The sequence below is a fragment of the Eurypyga helias genome, unplaced genomic scaffold (assembly GCF_000690775.1).
Source record: "Eurypyga helias isolate BGI_N326 unplaced genomic scaffold, ASM69077v1 scaffold22939, whole genome shotgun sequence".
NCBI classification, from domain to species: domain Eukaryota; kingdom Metazoa; phylum Chordata; class Aves; order Eurypygiformes; family Eurypygidae; genus Eurypyga; species Eurypyga helias.
The window spans coordinates 36,966-58,491 of NW_010273017.1; the positions used below are offsets into that span (position 1 = coordinate 36,966).

At 44.0% G+C, this 21,526-nt stretch overlaps 1 protein-coding gene across 1 annotated transcript in view; it reads left to right on the plus strand.

The window, feature by feature from the left end:
* Positions 1–21,242, plus strand: part of CAPN3 (calpain 3, (p94)) — a gene marked incomplete at its 3' end in the record, with an annotated part of 27,851 nt that extends 6,609 nt beyond the window's left edge. Inside the window, exons 2-22 of the mRNA XM_010159339.1 lie at positions 455–524; positions 2,361–2,479; positions 3,116–3,249; positions 3,696–3,864; positions 4,499–4,639; positions 7,157–7,240; positions 7,620–7,705; positions 8,445–8,522; positions 9,209–9,369; positions 9,929–10,098; positions 10,714–10,725; positions 12,060–12,268; positions 12,985–13,021; positions 14,063–14,080; positions 15,165–15,263; positions 16,196–16,273; positions 17,072–17,129; positions 17,732–17,796; positions 18,833–18,901; positions 19,488–19,566; positions 21,126–21,242. Coding sequence (XP_010157641.1) covers positions 455–524; positions 2,361–2,479; positions 3,116–3,249; positions 3,696–3,864; positions 4,499–4,639; positions 7,157–7,240; positions 7,620–7,705; positions 8,445–8,522; positions 9,209–9,369; positions 9,929–10,098; positions 10,714–10,725; positions 12,060–12,268; positions 12,985–13,021; positions 14,063–14,080; positions 15,165–15,263; positions 16,196–16,273; positions 17,072–17,129; positions 17,732–17,796; positions 18,833–18,901; positions 19,488–19,566; positions 21,126–21,242 — 2,053 coding nt within the window. The remainder of the gene's footprint in view (positions 1–454; positions 525–2,360; positions 2,480–3,115; positions 3,250–3,695; positions 3,865–4,498; positions 4,640–7,156; positions 7,241–7,619; positions 7,706–8,444; positions 8,523–9,208; positions 9,370–9,928; positions 10,099–10,713; positions 10,726–12,059; positions 12,269–12,984; positions 13,022–14,062; positions 14,081–15,164; positions 15,264–16,195; positions 16,274–17,071; positions 17,130–17,731; positions 17,797–18,832; positions 18,902–19,487; positions 19,567–21,125) is intronic.
* Between the last annotated feature and the right edge of the window lie 284 nt (positions 21,243–21,526).

Consider the following 21,526-nt stretch of genomic DNA (forward strand, 5'->3'; position numbering starts at 1 on the left):
CCCAGCATGTTAATTACTGCAAATTGGACACCTTAAACCTACGGTCATTTGTACAGAATTTAATCTGGTTCCCTGATGCTCTTTCCAGCTACCTGTTCTCCTTTTTCTTCCAGTGTTTTTGTTGTTTTGGTTTGGTTTTTTTTCCATTTTTCTGTAGAAATATTTTTCCCTATTCTTCTCATTTTAACGTGTTTGAACCCCATACGCAGGGAGACCCTCAGGTTAGCTATTAGACCCTGTAGATACATGGAGACAACTCTGTCTTAAGTCTGGAACATCCAGATTCCCAAACATTTTCGTAGTGAAACTCTGCAGCTGAAAACTCTGCAAGAGATTTTGATATCCACAAACTATCCTACCAGAAAACATTGTCCTAAACCAGCCTTTATTTCTGTGGCAAGCAGGCACCATAATGCATGCTTTTCCTGCTCATCTGTCTGCTTGTATTTTGCAGGAAATCTGTGAGAATCCACGGTTTATTATCGGTGGAGCCAACAGAACAGATATCTGCCAAGGAGAATTAGGTATGAAATTCTTACTTCATCTCTGCACTTTTTGAAGTCTGCATCACTTAATTTTCTTCTGCTTCCAGGGTGATATTTAAAATCCTCCGTCTCAGTATAGCACATCTGCTGATTCCTTCTCTCCGTAGCATATCACTGGGGTCTGCCCAGTAGCAATCTAGGGAAGATCATTAAGCAAAAGATGCTTTGCAGGGTGTTTTGCTTTAAATGAACAAATACCGTGAGTGTGTTACAAAGCACCATTTGGCCTTTGTTTTAGGCTTTGAGGAGGGACAAAATTAGTTGAGAATAAGAGATAAAGAGGAGGAGTTATTTGACTGAGAGAAAAATCTAATCAGCTACAGCTGATATTCTCTAGGTATTTAGTCCTGTTATTTCCATACAGGAGCTTCTGAAGGCCTCCAGCTAAGTGTGCCTTGTACTTAAGGACAACCCCCTGGAAACCTTAAGCTCAGATGCTCAAAGACACTTTGATATATAGAGACACTACTTAGGTACAACTGATCCCTCTGCAACAGTAGTCCAAGTGACACTGACTGCACTGCTTTGTGAAGTCATTCCCCACTCAGCTTTCCCGTGTCTTCCATGGGTTTATAACTTCTGTGATCTTCTTCCTAAGCTAATACATCCTAATACATGTTAATCTTTTCATTTAAGTGTTGTTCTGTGCTTGTGACTGTTCTTATCACCTTTCCAGCACTCTTTTTTTTTTTCCCCATTTATTTAAAACTGCCTTTCTTTTTGAGGTGAGCAGAACTTCGCAGTTGCCAAGGGGTGGATGCATATGAATTTACAGGCATAATTTGTTCTCTCTTTTGTCTTCCATCCCTTCCCCTATCTACACATAGCACTGTTTACCTTTTTGACTTTTGCTGAACACTGGATAGTTTAGAAAACTCCTGTTCACAGTGGACCCCACATCCTTCCTAAGGGGAAGTGGGTAACTTAGAATGTACTGCTGTATGTATAGAGTTGGCTTTCCAAAATACACACATATAGGTATTTCTATATGTTTTATCACTCCACCAATTTCATAAATTTCTTTTATAACTCCTTGCAATCAGGTTTTCACTACCTCATATAATTCTCTTACCCCACTAATTCACACTGCTCGGGCAAGCTTATCCTACGATCTCTCTTACAGTATCAGCTAGGAGGTTTTAATTAAGGGTTGAGGCCTCCTTCGCTGAACACAGAAGTACTACAGCAGAAAGTCACTTTCCCAGAGCTCCCACAGAGGCAGCAAACTTGTGCAAGCAGCTGAAGGAGGAACTGAAAAGCACTAGAGGGGACAGTGTTTACAACAGTGCAGACAATGATTCAGAAAGAGGAAAACACGTCGGAGCAATGAAGCAGGAAAGAGGCCCACAGAGCGATGATTAGGACAGCGAGTTATTATGAGAGCAGAAAAGGAGAGACTGTAGAGAGTCAACTGTACAGAGCTCACGCTGGGAGAGAGTAATCTCTTTGCTAGCCTCTGTCCTAAGCTTGGAAGGAGAACTAACACAGGAATTCAGATGGGCATTCACCTGAGACGGGGAAATCTTAACAGAGGTAGCAGTGCTCATCAGATTTTAGGCTTTCTCTAAATTACAGGGAACATCATCTATTTATAGGCATGTACCTAATATATATAGGCGATGCCAATAAGCATTTCCAGACCACACTAAATAAAGTGCTAAAGTGCTGCAGAACACATGGAGAAGAGCCCTCTCCTGAAAGGCGATGGCATGCTCCGTTGAGAATTCATGTGTCACGGGGCAGTATCTCAGGTTTTCCCTTTGATTCTAGTTGCTCCATCCCTTCATTTTGTCTGCTGCTTCTGCTTGTTTGTAGGTGACTGCTGGTTCCTGGCTGCCATTGCTTGCCTGACACTGAATAAAAAACTACTCTGTAGAGTCATACCTCATGACCAGTCCTTTATCCAAAACTATGCTGGCATCTTTCACTTCCAGGTGAGTCCCTTCATCTAGCAGGAGGCAGATGTAACTCTACCCCAGAGAGAAGGCTCAGCTCTCGGGCATGCTCTTCCCTCTCGCTTCTCCCCCCTTTGGAAGTGTGACCAACAGCAGGGAAGGAAGAGGGATTGAATTGCCTCACCCTAACCACTTCCCACAGGGCAGTCACAGAGGGACTGGCCTGTACAGGCAATTAGGGAGCATTAACCCACCAAAGAAGCATTTGCAGATCGCTGTGTCCTGCGCCTAAGGGATAGCAACAGGTGCCCCGTCCTGCCTGGCTGCTCAGATGTGGTGCTGCAGCCAGCACAGACATGCTGCTGGTTGGCAAGAGCCTCTATTTTTAGGCCCACAAGCAGCTGGTCTGTCAAAAACAAGTTATTGAAGAACTGCTTATACAGAAAAGATTGACTGCTTTCCATATTTCCCTTGGCTCTCCTAAGGGACTTCTCACTGTCCCACACGCGCTGTCTGGGGGAATGCAGCCCAGCTGCCTCCCTCCCAACCGCCAACGCTTTTTGCCACATCACCAAGCAGTTAATTTCCACATTTCTTCTCCCTCAGCCTGGCTTCTCAACCAGGCTCCCCCTCCTTGCACCAACTCAACCCAGGGGCTATTTTCTGTTTGTCCAGTTCTGGCGCTATGGAGACTGGGTGGACGTCGTCATTGATGACTGCTTACCCACGTACAACAACCAGCTGGTCTTCACCAAGTCCTCCCAGCGCAACGAGTTCTGGAGCGCCCTCCTGGAAAAGGCCTATGCAAAGTAAAGCGACCCACTGGACTGTGCTGCGCTCCCTGACGGGGCTTTGACTGGGGAGGTGGTTAAATCACTGGGTACAGGACCTGTAATGAGTGCGTGGAGAGGCTCTGAACATACCCAGTGCCTTTTCCCATAGGTTTTCATGCCTCAGAATTGGGGATGGGGTAAAATATATTTTCCTAGGGGGTTTTGCTACCCATTCAGAGGCCTACATTTGATTCTCAACATCTTTTTCTCATTTGATGTGTGCAGGTGGCATGTTTTACAACTTTTAACTTGAGGGTTACCAAACAGATGGTTTGTGGGTTTTTTTAGTATGTGTGTTTACATATCTTCGTTTATACACATACACACACAAGAGAAATAATATCATGTATAAAATATGTATATTTAGGTAGGTATCTTTATCTGTGCAAAAGAGAACCTTATTTTTCTTTTCTCTTTCCAAGACTCCATGGGTCATATGAAGCTTTGAAAGGAGGCAACACCACCGAAGCCATGGAGGACTTCACCGGAGGAGTCACAGAGTTCTACGAGATAAGGGATGCACCTAAAGATACCTATAAAATCATGAAACATGCGATTGACAGAGGATCCCTCATGGCCAGCTCCATTGATGTGAGTTCATATGAACTTTGCAGATGAGCCATAAGAAATGGCAGAGGAGAGGGACTTCTCCAGCCTTAATCAAAATATATGCCACCTTTTGGAATTGCTTGGTTTAGTCCACATGGCAAACAACCATTTCTAGGAGACAGTGTAACCTCCACTAGCCACCATCCATTAGCAAACAGCGAGTGCCCAAAGGGGAACGAACCAAAGCAGAACATGGAGGTGGGAGAAGGGGTGCGATCAGCAAAACCGGCACCCTCCACCCTCAGTGCCCTTGCCCGATAAAAGGAGGTTAGTAGGGGGGTGCCGCAACTCTATTAAGACAACAAATCTTCATGTCAAAGATGGCACGTGTGCAAATGCTTGGGAATTCAATCCTTCAGTTGACAACATAGTCTTACTTTGTCTTCATTTACTGTGGTTAATTTAAAAGTTAAAGTAAAAACCAGATTCAATAACCATTATGAAGTCTGAAGTTGTAGCGAAGGCAGAAGAACCAACCACTGGAGATAGGTATGGACCATCTTGCATGTATTGAGAGATGTTACCTAGGCTATCTTTTACCCCTCATCTTTCTTGTATCGGTTCTCTTCCTGCCTCATCTTTCTGCATGATACTTTTCTCCCATTCTCTGTACCAGGATAACCTAGGCTTTTCCTATGGATCAGCTCCTCGGAGCGACATTGGGGAACTGATTGCTCGAATGGTGAAGAACCTAGAAAACGCGCAGATGGCTCACCCCATTGTTGACTACCAGGGGACAGACGAAAGGCCAGCCTGGGTTCGTACGTCTCCAGAAGCGGTTGACTTCACAGGGCTTTTATTTGCAGACAGAAGAGTTAAAGAAACATATAATCTGTGCTTTTAAATCCTTATTTGGCTTCACAGAGTTATCCCAACACTGAAGACCTGTTCTTGTGGATGCTGTTTGACATATGTATTAAAGGATTTCTGTACTTTCAAACACAATGACTGACACTAGAGGGCTTTGCTGATACTGAGGCAAAGGACTGTTGGCTTGTGGCAAAGGTTTACCATTTCCAGAGCTTTCCTTTTGGTAGAGTAGAAACAGAAAGCAAAAATCACATCAAATACGTCGAAGTGGCACACTGATTATTGTATTTGGGAACTGGACATGATTAGTGGATTTTATAAAGTCCCTTGCTAGCAAAGATGAAGAGAGCAAGAAAATTAAATTAGGAGAATGGCACAAGATCCCCAAGTGTGGAGGAGGTGTCAAGGAAAGAAAAAGCAAGCCCTGCACAGCTCTCACTCCAGGCACTAAAGCTCTTGGTCAACTTATTTGGAGACAGAGAGTGCTATGGCGCTCTGCCCACCAATGGAGGGGAGTCTGCTCCAGGGATGCTCCTTTCAGATTCCTGCCTTTACGCATTTTAAATGTGTAACAAGGTAAGTGAAAAACATGTCCAGTTCTACATGCGTGATAAACTCCAGCAGACCTAAGTATCTAGCAAAATAGAGAAAGGGATGTTAAAACCATTAAAGGAAAATCCCATGTTGGGAAACTTAAAAGCTTCCAAAGCTGTAGGACACTCATACCCCGCCCTTTAGGGAGCTGCATTTCCATGACAATGAAATTACATCTCTCACTTTACACAGAGGAAAAAAAGCAAAACCCACCCCAATTACATCATCTAAAACTTTTGGTTGCGCAAACCATCTTCTGCATTTGCAGCAGAAATAGCTGATTTTTCCTCTTTTGACACCCATATTTAGCCTTCCTAAAATATTGAAATGGTGTAATTCTTCAGGAAATCCCAGTATGACTGCTTTGTTTTGCAAGCATGGCTGCCCAAGTCACCCAGGTTTTTTGGGGAATTTCCTCCCCAGTGGCTCTCGGATCAAAGAAGGTTGGAAAACTCTCTATAGTTGCTGCCCCTGCAGCCGTTTTGCTGCTGGTTATTACACATTCCTGAGCCATCACCAGAAACAATTACAAAAAAATCACAGCTCTTGATGGAAAGAGGCAGATAATGCAAACTTCAGAAGCACTTTAGAGAAGTGGCCCAGGGCATCAGCAGAAGTTAGTATTCTTAAACAGAAAAGAGAAGGGGGTTCTTCTAAATAATGATAGCAACAACATGACTAGAAATGAAGAAAAAAAGGAAATAGATATGAGGTTATAGGCATTAAGTGCCTACATGAGCAAGGGGAAAAAAAAAAGAAAACCACCAGGATCAGAGGGAAATAATGGAAAATAATTGTGACGGCCAGGAAATAGTTGGATGAGATCCTCCCTGTGCAAGCTGAGAATGCATCTGTGTGACCTTACTAATTCTCTGTTTCCAGCCCTGCCTTTCTCATGCCCTCAGATGGGTCCAGAAGGGAAAGCAGAGTTACTGGCAAGGCCTTGCAGTCATCTCTCAGTGACGGATATTAGGGGGGAAGGGGGAGTTTTGCACCTGGTTCACATGTACGTAGCGGAGCCTGCCCTTCCCACTGTTCTTGGCGATGTCTCCTATGTACACAGCAGACTCTGTGCATCTGCTGCCTTCCTCTCAATTCTTTATCTTCTAGATGAACAGCATTCTGAGATCGGGGGTGTGTGTGTGTGTGTGTGTGTGTGTGCAGGACAATCTGGCACACTAGCAGTTGATTACCAAGACAGCAAATATATTTATACCTGAGCAATACATTGCTGAAGAAAAGCTATGCTTTTCCTGAATATCAGCTGGAAAAAAAGACAATCATGAGGATTTTAATGATTATGGAATAAAATGTACATCTCCACAGGAATTATTTTTAAAAGTAAGTTAGTGGGAACAGTGTGTTATATAGGGTGTTTTAATGTCATTGTGGTAAGATTGCAGCCATGTGTAAACATGAAAATATTCTCCTAGGTGTTGATCTGCTCTGATGTTTCCAGTTAATATGTAATAACCTTACTGATCCATATGAGAACATACTATCCCAGAAAGTGCTGAATAGTCCTACTAATAGAAAATCTATTTTTATTAAGCACGCTCTATACTAGCATGTTCTGAGTGCAAAAAGTAGTAACCTACACAAAGGGAAAAAGTAAATCACAAAATGTCCTTTCCAATTGATATTATTTTTTGCTTTTTTAGTTCATGCTCCCTTCCTTCTAACCAACATTAATTCTGTGGGTACTAAGTTTGCCCACTCTGGCAAATGCAAAGAAGAGAACAAGACAAAACCCCCTGTCACCTGAACGGTGTCATCCTCCCTCCAAAAGCCCTGGGTGGCAATACCTGCCTTGGGTATTGCCAGATGAGCTTGGCAGGACTCTTACAAGTTTTTATCTTATGTCCAACAGACCATAGTGCCAATGCAGTATGAAACCCGGATGTCTTGCGGGCTCGTCAAAGGTCATGCCTACTCTGTCACAGCTGTGGAAGAGGTATGTAGAGTCCCTTACCTTCAGCTGTGGTCTGCACTGGCCTAGAACTATGCATGTCAAAGTTATGAGGAGAAAAAAACCAAGCCAGATTTTGAGCTAAGGAAACAAAATTTATATTTAAATAAATTAAAACCTGTCCAAGTTTTGGCTTTCTAGGGAAATGGGTATTCCACCATGGTCCACTTGGGCACATGTGGCCACAGCCAGCCACCTCCTGGTCTTACAGCCATTCCATGCTCAGCCCAAGCAGGTCAGGCTGGGCAATGGCCCAGAAAAGAACTATCATCACTGGAGAAACTAGTATCAGCCATTTAACAGGCAAAATGTTTCCTTTTGAACCTACTCTCAGTCTATTCTTGTTGCATTCCTTTTCATTTAGACAACATTTAAAGGGGAAAAAATACGTCTGATAAGGCTGAGAAACCCCTGGGGGCAGGTGGAATGGAACGGACCTTGGAGTGACAAGTGAGTAAAACAGGAGCTTTGTGTGATTGAAAGAAGAAAAGAAAACCCCAACTTTCAGCTTTGTTTGCCCTTATGCAGCTTGTGCATGACCCTAACATTTACTGACGAGATCTGAATTGTCTTTGCTGTCATTTTGACACATGCACTTTGAAGTTGATCATACTTGAGTGCTCAGCTGAAGCCGTGAAAAAAGTTCCTAAAAAAGATGTTAAGAGAGGCTTCAATCAAGGGAAATGAAGAGAGTCCCCAGTCAGTCTGATTTTACTGTCTGGAAAGTTCAGCAATGTCCATTTTCAAAACAAGATATGACAGTAGGAAAATCTTTTAAGTTATGGAAGAACTAGATGAAGCGAGATGTCAGTACAGCATTGAGTTTGGATAAAGCTTCTCATTAGCTTTTGCTAAAAAGAATTTCAATAGCTACTCCAGCAATGAGAGTCTGCAAACACGGTTGTCTTCAAGCTAAAGAAAATGAACACGATTCAGCACATTTTTGAGAGCATCTAAGAGGAAGCCTGAAGTGAAGTCAGAGAGGAGTATGTCAGTTGTTCTTTATGTGGGCATGTGGAGAGGAGGGTAGCATTGACAACAAATGGTTGCAAGGCTCACAAAGGAAAACTTATATGGATGTTGCAAGATGACTCTCGACTTTCCATTCTACAAGGCTTACAGTAAACTGTAGAAATTTTAATGAAAACTGTATTGCAAATCGTAACCTAACTTGTGTACTCTTTTGAAGGTCAGAGGAGTGGAACTTCATTAACGAAGCAGAGAAAACCCGCCTGCAGCACAAGATCGTGGAGGATGGGGAGTTCTGGTGAGAACATCAGTCAAAAAAACTGTGTTTCTCTAGGAGACATTCAATTATAGCAAAAAATAATCACACTGCACTACTTAAATTTGCTAAAACCATTGAAATAATCCCTGTTCACCTTCATATATTTGGATATCAGGAAGAAATTCTTCACGGAGAGGGTGGTGAAGCACTGGAACAGGTTGCCCAGAGAAGCTGTGGATGCCCCATCCCTGGATGTCTTCAAGGCCAGGCTGGATGAGGCTTTGAGCAACCTGGTCTAGTGCAAGGTGTCCCTGCCCATGGCAGGGGGATTGGAACTAGATGGGCTTTAAGGTCCCTTCCAACCCAAACCATGCTATGATTCTATGATATTCCCAATAAGCCTTGCTCTGTGATCCCCTCATTCTCTCAACTGTGTTTATTGAGTGCCACCAGCACAGTCTTAATTATGCCACACTTCCACAAGCTCTCCATCTCCCTTCCTCCATACCATCCTCTCAGCCCAGCATCCCCTATTTTGGAGCTGTGTCTGTGTTAATTGACCAATCAGCAGGCCAAATGCATTAGGAAACCATGTCACTCACACTTCAAACTTGCCCTAATAGTGGCAGTAACATGGGTCATCCTCCTCTACCTCACCAGGACCTTTCAGACAACTGCCCACCATGTAAATCCACTTGGGTTCAGTTTCCCCTCACTTCCTCCAGGATCTCATTTGAAGATTTCATGAGGCACTTCACAAAACTTGAGATCTGTAACCTCACCCCTGATACTCTGGAAGCTGATAAACTCCAGACCTGGACTGTGTCAGTCAACGAAGGGCGCTGGGTGAGAGGCTGCTCCGCTGGGGGTTGCCGCAACTACCCAGGTGAGCAACGGGTCTTAAGAGAGATAAGGCCGCTTTAATGGGGACGGTGCTAAACCCCACAGGCTAAGTCATACCACAGCCTGATCAGTGATCAGCCATAGGAAAAGCCTTACTTCCTCAGTGGATGATGGTTTTTGTAGCTGGAAATCTTCTGTCACAAGGTTTGTGACAGTCCCGCGCAAGCCCAAAAGGCAGGCCTGGCAAAGATAATCATTCAAATACTTCACAGTGCCCCAGGTAACATGAGAGAGCTCAATTTCACTCTAACAGATTTCACTTGGGAAATCCACCTTCTGATAGCTTTAGGTGCTTTGGAAGTTTATCAGATGCCAATTCTTCATTTTATATCCTCCTTTGCTGTACAGTTTTGTTAAAACTATGCAAAAACTGTAACACATTTAAAAAAAAAAAAAACAAAAAAAACCAACCCAAACATGCATTAGGCCAGGTTTTACCTTTCCCTCAGGAGCCACAGGCAGGGAACTTAAGTTCTCTTTGATCATGAGTATCGTTAGAAAACATTACATGTTTTCTTTGGGTTGTTGGTGGGATTTCACAGATACATTTTGGACCAATCCCCAGTATCGCTTGAAGCTCCTGGAGGAAGATGATGATCCTGAGGATGAACAGGTTATCTGCAGCTTCCTCGTCGCACTGATGCAGAAAAACAGGAGGAAAGAACGCAAGCTGGGAGCCAACCTGTACACCATTGGCTTTGCCATCTACGAGGTACCAGCTCTAGACTTTGTTCTTAGCGCCACGGTCGCAAATCCTGACTGTGCATTTACCAAGAGAGTCACTGCATCATTCAGCCTGACTGCACGAATTGCACTTTTTACTTTGCAAGGAACTCAGGGGAAACCTGGAAGAGAGGAATAAAATTCAAGGCTTCGTAACCATTCAGCCCATAGTAATCTCAGGGTTTACCTCATCTATGAGTAACACGCTTTTTAGGCTTTTATGGTGACTTAATGCCAGATTTTAACATAAATAGAATCTCCCTTTCATCCTTGCTGCAACTAAACATTTAAGTATCGTAATATTGTAAGAAAGGAAACAGACATCCAAGATGCATATTAACCTGTCCCTGCTATTGACTTCAGCCAATCAGCTCAGTCCCTTGCACAAACAGATCTAATTCAGGTCTTACTGTATCTATCTCATGCAGATGCCAAGAAATGTGGAAAGGAAGAAATAAATTGCTTAGAATAATTATAGAACTTGAGGCATTTTATCTACTGGCTGCATCCCCAGAAATCTGTGTTAAGGCCCTTCTGTATGATCTGTAAGCAAGTGGACTCACCTAGCAGCTCTGACCATTTCTTGTCTTTGTTTCTCCCTAAGGTGCCCAAAGAGGTAGGAGCAGAGCGGCGGCAGATTGACATCTTGGTGTATGCTCCCCGCTAGTGTTACTGTTGTGCCTGTCTGTAAGTGAGCAGGAAACTGTACAGTCAAGTTTGCGTTCAGGGACGTAACAAAAGTGGAACTGCTAACCTTTCAGCTTTGAGTGTTCATTAGTAACAGCTGGCGAGTAGTTTTTAATGCCCTCTCACCCGCACCCCGTTTTCACCTGCACCTTTTTTCCTTAGTCCTTCCTTTGCTGTTCATATGCCATCTGGCCATGGCCTGCACCACCGTGTGTGGTCAGCGAGCCTGGACTGCAGGAAGTGGCGTCAGTGAGCACTTTGCCATTGCATCCCACACGGGAACACCCTAAATCACTCCCATTTCCTCCTGTGAATAGTGCCAATGGCCCGTATCCTGCAGCCACAGAGTTTTCTCTGTAGTCTCTGAATTTGTTTGGAAAAACAAATGGTATTTCAGCCACTGAAGAAATGTATTAAAATCATAGAATCATAGAATGGTTTGGGTTGGAAGGGACCCTAAAGATCATCTAGTTCCAACCCCCCTGCCATGGGCAGGGACACCTTCCGCTAGACCAGGTTGCTCAAAGCCTCATCCAGCCTGGCCTTGAACACTGCCAGGGATGGGGCATCCACAGCTTCTCTGGGCAAAACTACAGAGATTAAGTTTTTCTGAGCCTATTCGGCAGTAGCTGAATCATTGGCATCACAAGTTTTGCAAACAGGGTCACCTGAAGGCTGTGTTACCTGGAAAACATGAAGGTGACAGTCTGAATGTTGCCTTTGCTGACTATTTTACATGTGGTTAGCTCTGCAGCAAACAGCTTACAAGTGTTCCTAGCCCACAATTCTTTTCACTTTTGAATCGGTGCAACATTTGATTATCATGTTTCTTTAGCAGATACAGAATTCACGTTTCGTCCAGGCAAGGACAGGTTTCCACTGAAAGCATCTTCACCTTACCACACTGCATGAAGGAGTTTGCATATACCATTCCTTGCCATGCCACTCTCCAAGGAAAGCGCTGAGCTTTGGTTATACCCAACTTAGCATCCAACAAAGCAGTCAGATAACAGTGCCTACACAGCAGAAGTCAGCCAGGTGGGCCCTGGAGCAGCCCTCAGAAGCCAACTAGACACAGCCAGTAGCAACCCAAAGGTGACAGACTCCATATCTGTTTCCAACTAGCATCCCTCATCAGGTCCCTGCTTGCTAAGCAGCTGCTTAATTTGTGTTTTCTGTCCAACCATGCACTGCCTGCATGACAAGCCACCTGGGGAATGGGTAAGACTTCCTTGAAGACAAATTAACCCATTTGTTCTGCAGATGCATGGTACTAAGCATCACTTGCAAAAGGATTTTTTCCTCTACAATGCCTCCAAAGCTAGAAGTAAGACCTATATAAACATGCGAGAAATCTCTGAGCGCTTCCGGCTACCTCCCAGCGAGTACGTCATTATCCCATCGACATATGAACCCCACCAGGAGGGAGAATTCATTCTGAGGGTCTTCTCAGAGAAAAGAAGTCTTTCAGAGTAAGTTGAAGATCCGTTTATCTGGCTATAAACATGGAGGTGAGCTCATTAGTCTGCTCTAGTCATGTGCCCAGTTTGCTCCATCCTCCTTTTAATTTTCTTAACCTCATTAGAAACTCCATGCTGCAAACTCATGTCTCCAAGCTTCCCTGATATTGAACAAGAACCTTCTTTGAATTGTCTTTGGAGAAGCTAGCTTCTTGCAGGATATCTTTTGTAAACACACCATTAACCATTTTTAATAATGACAATGAACCTGTTTGGGTTTTATTGCTGTATGCCACTGGCTGAAGTTTTGGCCAGATACGTCATTGAACCAGCTCTAATTTCAGTCATGAATGAAACAAAGAAGTAGGTAGTTATTTCTTTTCTATCCTGTTTTTCAACTAGTTTCCCAGACCTCGGCAAATTGCAGCCAGTGTCACTCTCCTTAGGCCAAACAGCTTCTGCTTTACTCCCAGCTGTCAAAGTTCAGTGTTATCAAGGCTCTTCAGAGGAGTAAACAAGGCAGCAATGCTCCTGGAAGCGGTACTTGGGATGCCCATCTCCATGTGGGAGACGGCTATGTCTAGAGCCTGCAGCTGTAATGCCTGGAAGCCAGCCCGCACCCCTGGCTCTTTGCAGAGTTCAGGTGGCTGCTTACAAACCAGCCACGGAAATAAGTAACATTGGAAACAGTCACTTTCCTAATTTATTTACTTTCTGCTTTCTTCTAGGGAGGTTGAAAACATGATCGAGGCAGAGCGTCCCTCGGTAAGTACTGTCCAGGGCCACTTTTGTACGTGAACAGGAGTGGGGAGAGGAAAGGCATCACAGCTAGGGGAACCTACAGCAGAAAAACATCTGTGGCCACACGACAGCTCCTTTAGCATAAATTCCTACATTTTCCCATCAAGATATTTATTAACACTTGCTTTATATACACTACTTTCTAATTTGGACAGACCAAAATCTTTTGCCAGATTTGAAGTCTGCTCCTGGCATAAAGAAGCTGGATGCTAAGCACTGCCTTTGCTTTCATCAGTTGAGAGCATTTGTTTACTGGGGAGGCCTAACTCTGTGCTCTAAGATGTTTGTGTCTGTGAAACAGGCACCTCATCTAATGAAGAAAAAAAAAAAAGCACCTTATTTTGAAGTACATGTTTTCTGGAAAGGGATCCTACTAATACTATGGTTCAAACTAGCATCCATGACAAGCTCTAACTCTTCATTCTGGAGTTTTACACATCTATATGGGAATATACTAGAGAGAACAATACAATGAGCTGTAAAAAAGCCAGAGGAAATGCTTTTGCACAGAACAGAATGCCATCAAACCTAGCTCAGAAGTGTTCCACTTTTGTTTGCTGTTATCACAACAAAAATAGCTGTCCAGATCTGGTGGAATTTAATTGCCACTTCAGATAATGTTGATCTGTGGACACAGAATTCCAGCCTCCACTGCACTGGCTGGGAAAAAGAAAAGGAATAGTCAGAGCTAGAGGTACAATAGAGATTTTATTCAAGCAGACAAAGCCCCTGCTGAGATGGGACACTTTTGCTAGTGTTTCTGCAATTTCTGTCCTTCAGTATGCAATTTCTTTCTGGGTGCATTTTCCTTTATGTTTGGAGATCTGAAAACTGTGTGAATATAGGAAATGAGGAAACGTGTATGAATATAGGAATGGGAAAAATAAATGTGAGAAAGAGCAAGAGAAAAAAAACAACCTTTACCGTCAACTCTGCAAAATCTGGGTAAAATCTATAATTCTGTTTAAAAGCACTTCTTTAACATTTTTGTCTCTTTTTGTGCAGAAGAAGAAAAAGCGCAAGGTGGGTACCTGTGTTCTGTGCTGAGTGCCGGCAAGGCAAAGAGCATGTGCAACGTGCGCAGTAGGGGCAGAGTTCCTTGGCATCGCGATTTCTCTGCACCTGGAAACCGGCCTAGTTAGCGAAGGGATAGGAGCTCATTCACAGGCAGCAGAGATTTTGTCTTCCTACACTAAGTTCTGATGCATTAGCATCATACCCCCCTCTCACTCAAGGGGGTGGCAAAGGGGTAACAGAAGCTTTTCAGCTTTATCAGCTTGACCCTCTGGGTTGCTCTTCCCTCCTGCCCTCCACAGGCACCCTGACACCCCTTTCAATTGAAAAGCCCCCCCTTCTCCAGACACGTGCCCTCACATGCACTTTCCATTGCCTAATGCAGCTAATACTCCTTCCTGAATTTCCGCTCACCCAAGTCCAGGGTTGTCTCTTTCGGTTCTACACAACACATGCCGGACCCCGAAATATAACCAGGCATTTTAAATCTCAAGACAGGCTGATTGCAAATAATACCCTCGGGTAACACACGTGCACCTTGCAGCAGCTTTCCTTGCTCTGAATGCGGTACAACAGAACAATTGCACGTGGCTGCTTCCAGCTGGATGCTTCAAGAATTAATACAAAGCACATACGCTTCGCATAGCTAACAAGCTCCTGCACGAACGCTCCCCTTCTGTGCAGGTCTCTCTGTTTTCAGCACTACCGTCCTTCACAGAGAGGGGAGAGTTCATCACTTTGAGAGTTGAGCATCTGGGAGGCTTATTTTGCTTAAAAAAAAAAAAGAGAAACACATAAATGGTTCCCGGCTTTCTGAAAAGGAAAGCTAGAAGACAGACTGCACTATTTTGCAAAAAGACTTTTTCAGATTGTTTTAGCATGAGGAGAGCAGTAACTTCCAAAATTCCTCAACCTTTTTATTCTTTCATTCCCAGCTCTGGCTTCTCCAGTCACGCTTTCAGGGGCCGAAGCTGTTGCTGCATGCGCTTTACCACAGAATGGCCGTGGTAAATTTTTTCCCTTCCAGATTTTCCCTTCCACTCTCTCTTGTGTAATTTCCATTTCTCTTTTACTCTCTTCCTCCTTCTTCTAGCCCATCATCTTTGTTTCCGACAGAGCAAACAGCAATAAGGAGCTGACAGCAGATGAAGATGCCACCAAAGATGGTGAAAAAAACAAAGATGAGAAAAAGGTTTCTGCAGCAAGTGGCAAAGGGGGAAACAGGGCTTGGTCTGGCTCATGTGAAAAATCGGCTGGGGAGAGCACAGGAATGGGGCCAATACTTAACAGCTTTTCATCAAGTCTTAGCATAACTTGCAGCTGGTTTATGTCGATCTAATGAGCATGAGCAAACAGAAACTATCAGTTATTTAACACCTGTGCTGCAGGGTTTAGTTGCTTGAAAACACCTCCTGGTTGCCGTCTCATACAAGGATTGAGATCCCTTCCCCACGAGCAGCGCAGTTCAATCCACTCTTGCTCCGCTCCCTGAGGTGGTACCCGCTTTACAGGGGGCACAGGCATAAGTTACACCTGAGGAGCTTCACGAGCTCCTGACAATGGCCACAGCCTCCCCCTGTTACAAATTACACATCGCTATCCAGGATGGGGCTGGTGGTGGGAGTAAAATACAGTTTCCTTTTTCAGTACCAGCCTCAGAGTTCAGGCTTGCTCTTTGCATATGTCTGAGAAAGCTTCGCTTTCATGGTTTTCCTCTGTCTCGTGTTACCTGTCTCCAGCAAGGACCCCCCCGACATTCAAAGAGCTCTCAAGTCCGAGTCCCTCTGCTCAGTTCACAGACTACAGGGTGGCTGTAGGGCAGATGTGCCTCTTCTGCAGTATTTTGAAACAAACAAAAATAAAACCCAAAGAAGATAAACACCTGTCAGTGAAAGTAATCATTTAGGAAGAGGAAGGAGAGCAATGGGATGAAGTTAAACACTCAGCAGTTTTGCCAAGGAACACCTTTAACCAAGAAAAAGGGGAAGGGAACAGGAGGACAGCCCATTCCTCCAAAGATCTGCAGATTCACTAAGAGGCTCCCTCGTGCGAGGGCTAGCAAGCTGCCCAGGCCCTTCCCCGCTGGGCTAAGGAAGTCTCTCTTCTTCGCTTGTCTCTTTCCAGCATCCTTCAACAAAAGCTCATGAGGGGAGTGAAGAGGAAAAGCAGTTCAGGAATATTTTCCGACAGATTGCAGGGGATGTGAGTATGCGACTGATCCCTGTCTCTGCCGTCAAAGCAACCACAGCACACCAGCCACAACAGCACCTGGTCTAGTGGAAGGTGTCCCTGCCCATGGCAGGGGGGTTGGAACTAGATGGTCTTTAAGGTCCCTTCCAATCCAAACCGTTCTGCGATTCTGTGAAATCAATGGCTTTACGGATTCAAACCACCAAGTCTTAAAATTTCCTTTGAATTCCCTTTCATCAAACCTCCTTTGAGATCTGAAGTTAAGCAAAGTGAGATTGAAACCCAATTAAGTATACAGCTATCCTCATCTATACCTATAAGCTATTCCCACTGTGTACGAGGGAGCCTTATTTAAATTCAGGCTTTGACTTCTCTCGTTACTACAAGGTGCTGTTTGGCACAGCATGTATAAACAAGTTAGAATTTCAGTGCCCTCCAGTAATGCTTAACGAGGGGAGTTAAAAGTAAAAACAGAGCGAAGAACTGCATAAATCAAGAGGCTGCAAATGGGTTACAGAGATTTTCACATTTTGCTTTTTGGCTTACACAGTGGCTTGAAATTATTGGTCGTTCTTCTAGCTGTAGTTTCATAAGCACTGCGCAGTAACTTTAGACCCACCACGTACTGCAGCCTCAAGAAAGATTTGGAGTAATGTTTATGTGAGCTAGAATGCTCTCTAGTTTGAAGCGTGTGTATGCCATACTGAAAAGTGACTAAAGACTTTGTACTTTTAGCATTTGCAGCCATAAAATGATCTGCTTAATAAGAAATGTTGTAATTAAAGATATTCTCACCACACTTCCCACCAGGACATGGAGATCAATGCTGAAGAACTCAGGAATGTTCTCAATAACGTCGTAAAAAAACGTGAGTTTGAGCATGCTTTTCACTAACCCTGAACAAAGAATCCTGTGCTGTAACATAAGCCTCCAGCCCTGAGTTGCACTCTAAAAACCATTTATGGTTTCAAACTCAGTTTCCTAGTTACACTTCCATGGACTTTGCACCTGAGACTTTAGCATGCCGTACTTTTCAGAGAGATGCTCTCTACGAGTGACCAAGTACTGATAATGCAGAAATGAGCAAATGCCCATTGGAAGCACCACACAGGATACTGCTGCACTTCCAGCAGGCTGCAAAGGCCCTTAAGGAAAAAAAAAAAAAATCATCTAACGGAGAAGCAAACCCTTCTCCCTCTTTAGCAAACTTTAGCTTGGGCTTGCTTAGTTACCTGGAAGTTTGTTCAACGTTTTCCAGAGGTTTTAATTGTATATAACAGGTCAAGAGAAGTAATCTCTAAATCACAAGCAATACCATTACTTTGAGTTTTTTCAGATTTCTCCACCGCTCATTTCTTAGTGGCTGAAGGAAGTAGGTTTCACTTCTACTTGGAGTAGAGTTACAGCTGAAGAGGAAGAAGTGCTTGCTAGCTTGCATGATTTGTTCTCACCTGGGATCATTTATTTCAGATAAGGACCTAAGGACAGAAGGATTTGAACTGGAATCCTGCCGCAGCATGATTGCTTTAATGGATGTATCCTTTTCTGGTGAAACTGGAGTGCTTGAGGGCATTCTAGTCCACTTGGGCTGTATTTCCCACCACTACACGCACACAGAGCTTAGTAACCCAGGGAAGCAGAACGGTACATCTTAGTCTGTAGTCAGATAACACAGCATTCCTGGCTTGGCACATCTGAACTCCAGTCATCTACACATTAGCATCTCTGGCAGATGAAAATATCCCAAACCAGAAAACCGCAGAGTAAGTCAGCATGATACCCGTCTTAAGGCATCAGCGACTGGCCAGCTCATCTACTAGAGCATGACGTAAAAAAAATTAACATTTTAAACCAACTCAACATAACTACAGTTCTTGCCAACCAACTTGCTGTAGTTCTCTCCTATCTTTAAGTTCACAACGTGTTACACATTCCACTACGTGCTTCACGTGCAACGCATACAGGAATTGCCTTGGCACAAGTGTCATCGAACACACTACAGGACGCCACACGGGTGTTACCTCTGATACAACATCCCTCAGTTTTCCTGTCCGACACAACACGTGATTCTGAGAGAACACAAGCGCATTCAAACATCACCAGAACCAAACTGTAACTGCAACCCAGAGCCATAATGGTTGGAGCCTAAACACATTTTTGTAAATGGCTTTACTCAACATTTTGCTTAGTTCTCAACTCCTTTTAAGCAAGGCAGAAAGAGCTTCACTCTAGGATAAAGCTCAGTTGTCTTAAAATTTTTATGTAAGCTTCATGTCTGGAGGTATTTGGAAAGAGCTCACAAAACATCCTGCTCTCGTACAATAGCTCCAGGAGCAAGCCACTCTCCTGTACCTAATGTTTACTTCTACACAAAGTACAAATAGTGCTGAAACAAAGTACTAAGCACAATAACCAAAATGCTGACAAACCTACTGTACGGCTCAGCCAGCTCTCAATGCCGAGGAGGTCCTGAACGTGCTTTCACATTCAACCCTTCACCAATAGTTGCAGACTTAATTAATTTTCTCTTAAAAATATTGTGGGTTTTTTACCTGAATGTTTTCATCACAGACAGATGGCTCAGGGAAGATAAACTTTGATGAGTTTCGACATCTCTGGGACAAGATTAAAAGCTGGCAGGTATTGCTGGTATCTGCAGCAGTGTTATTCGCAGCTTCTGCGGCACAAAAGCTCATATAGGAAAACCAGGTCTCTCTACTTACACTGCAACGAAAAGAAAAGCTAAAAAAAATTGCAAATTAGTTCCTGAAGAGTGATGTCTCTCCCCATCCTACTAACAGCCTAAGGAAAACAGCCTGAACATCTGAAGCTCCAGCACTCAGGAAAGGTCTTTCCCCCATGAGAATAGCATGGATGCATGCAAATTGGAGGAGGAGGAGGAGGAGGAGGGGAATTCAGCATAGGCCTCACAAATAGTTTAATTAGGGCAATCAAGAGAGAGGATTAACAGCATCGACTCCAGTCAAACAAGGAGAGTCTCTAGGGGAGAGTTTTTTGCTTCTCACAGCATGGATCTAAATTATTGTACTCCGTGACTGAGAGGAGCCCTGTGCTAACAACCCAGGCTGCCCAGCAGCAGCAATATAGGGCAGATGGCAAAGCCTCCAAGTGCCCGAGGCACACATCCCATAGACAGTCAGTGGGTGCATTCAACAGAAGTACAAGCTTTTCTTTCTTTTGTGTATTTATTCTCCTCTTTTTCCAGAAAATTTTCAAGCATTACGACACGGATCATTCAGGAACCATTAACAGCTACGAGATGCGCAATGCAGTCAAAGATGCAGGTACTTCCCCCCCCTCCTCTGTGTCCAGGGCCCAAGAGCTGAAGAAACACAATTTTGGTTGATGTATCACAGGGTGAGACCAGGAACATGGTGCTGCCTTTTAAAGACAGACCCTAGAGAAATTAAAAAGTGTTTTATTTCCCCCACGACAGCGTCTCAAATACCCAAATGGCAAGCCTTGTATGTCTTGCCAACCAAATAGATCTCTTGAGCTCTTTAAACTTTCCAGTGAATGATGCTTTGCTGTCGTAAGAGTCCCCCACCCAGGGTCCTGCTGTTCAGGGGAACCAGGGATGGCTGAAGACATTGGCTCTCATTTAAGCTGTGGATTCTTTCTGTTTGTGTAAGTAACAAAGAACAGTGGAAAACCTTCAGTCCAAGCGTACAGGCACTGAAAAGGAGGCAGAGCAGGTCAGTGTCCAAATTTGCATCCTAGGCAATTGGATGGATGTTTCTTGAGTCCTGCTCATGTTTCTCAGACACTGAGCCACTGGGGGCTCAGTCTCCTCTTCCACCTGTGCAGCGAGAAGTATTTTTGAAAAAATTGTAGTTAATTAAATTCGTCCTGCAAAGAGAGGCTTTTCGTGTTTCTTGTCTCAAACACACTCGTGTGCTTCTCCCTCTGGACAGCAGGCCTTTCCCAGCAAATGTCTTTACCATCTCAGGGAGCAAGATGACTTCTTTAATCAGAAAATCTGTAGCAAACCTAGATGGGATTATTTCAGTGACACTTCTTCAGCAGTATTTTGGCACATCAGTTGCCAGTTTGTTAAAGAACAGAAACATGGTTATCTCGTACTTTACAAAACATCAGCAATTTGATCCTTTGCTAAGGACAAAAGTACATCTAGATTTGGACTCGCTGCAGCAGAAACACAGGTCATTTTTATTTTCCAGGTTTCTGTTCTCCCCAGGAAAGGTGTCAGTGTAAAAAAAAAAAAAAAAGCCCCAAAAAACCCCAAAAAAAAAAAAAAAAAAAAACCCACACCATAAAATTATTTAAATACCTCCTGCCCTGACTTTAAAACTAAGAATACATTTTACGATAAAAATTTCTCAGTCTTGCAGCACGTGGGCCAAGCATGACCTTGCATTTAGCCAACTACCAGTAGTACCCAAATCCCAACACCACGCCAGGGAGTTGCCTCCTTATCTACTCTTTGACTGTTGTGTAATTGTGTTTTCATACCAACTTCCTCCTGTGTTTCTGTCGCCCTGTTTTTGTTGCTTTGCTCTTACCAGGCTCAGCTAAGCTGCAGGCTCTTTTGTGGAGACCTCCCCTCTTTATACTTGCAGCGTGAGGCAACTCACGTGCTATTGGCACTCCCAAATCGTCATTTCAAAATGTTTTTACTTCTGTTTTAAGAAAGCAGTCTGACACATGGAAGCTCCTTAGAGCTTTACTTCATTTCACTTGGTGGCGGCAGCAGTACCGCCCAGCCTGAGCCTCGGCTGGGCCTGCAAAAGCACCTACAGCCAAACCACGCTCGAGGCCTAGCCAGCACCAGTACTTTGCCCAGGCCGTGGCCCAGCTGTGCCCCATTTCTGATCCTCTGCAGGGTTTCGGCTGAACAACCAGCTCTACGACATCATCACCATGCGCTACGCCGACAAGAACATGAACATTGACTTTGACAGCTTCATCTGCTGCTTTGTGCGCCTGGATGCCATGTTCAGTGAGTGGCTGCCCCAGTTGTACTGCGCCGCCTCCCCTCCTCGCCCCCAGCACGCACTGGCGTGCTCAAAGCAAACTTTGTTTAAGGGACTACTGCCTATGTGTATTATTAATAATTAAAGATATGCGCTTAGGGAATCTAAAATACAAGTCTCGTACAGACGCAAAAGAAACTGCTGCATTCTTGGATTAGCTAAGGAAAACCGCAGCAGAAGTACTTGCTGACCACAGAAGCGAATACCTGCACAAATTTGCATAACACCTGTGCTGGGTTCAGCCAGAAAA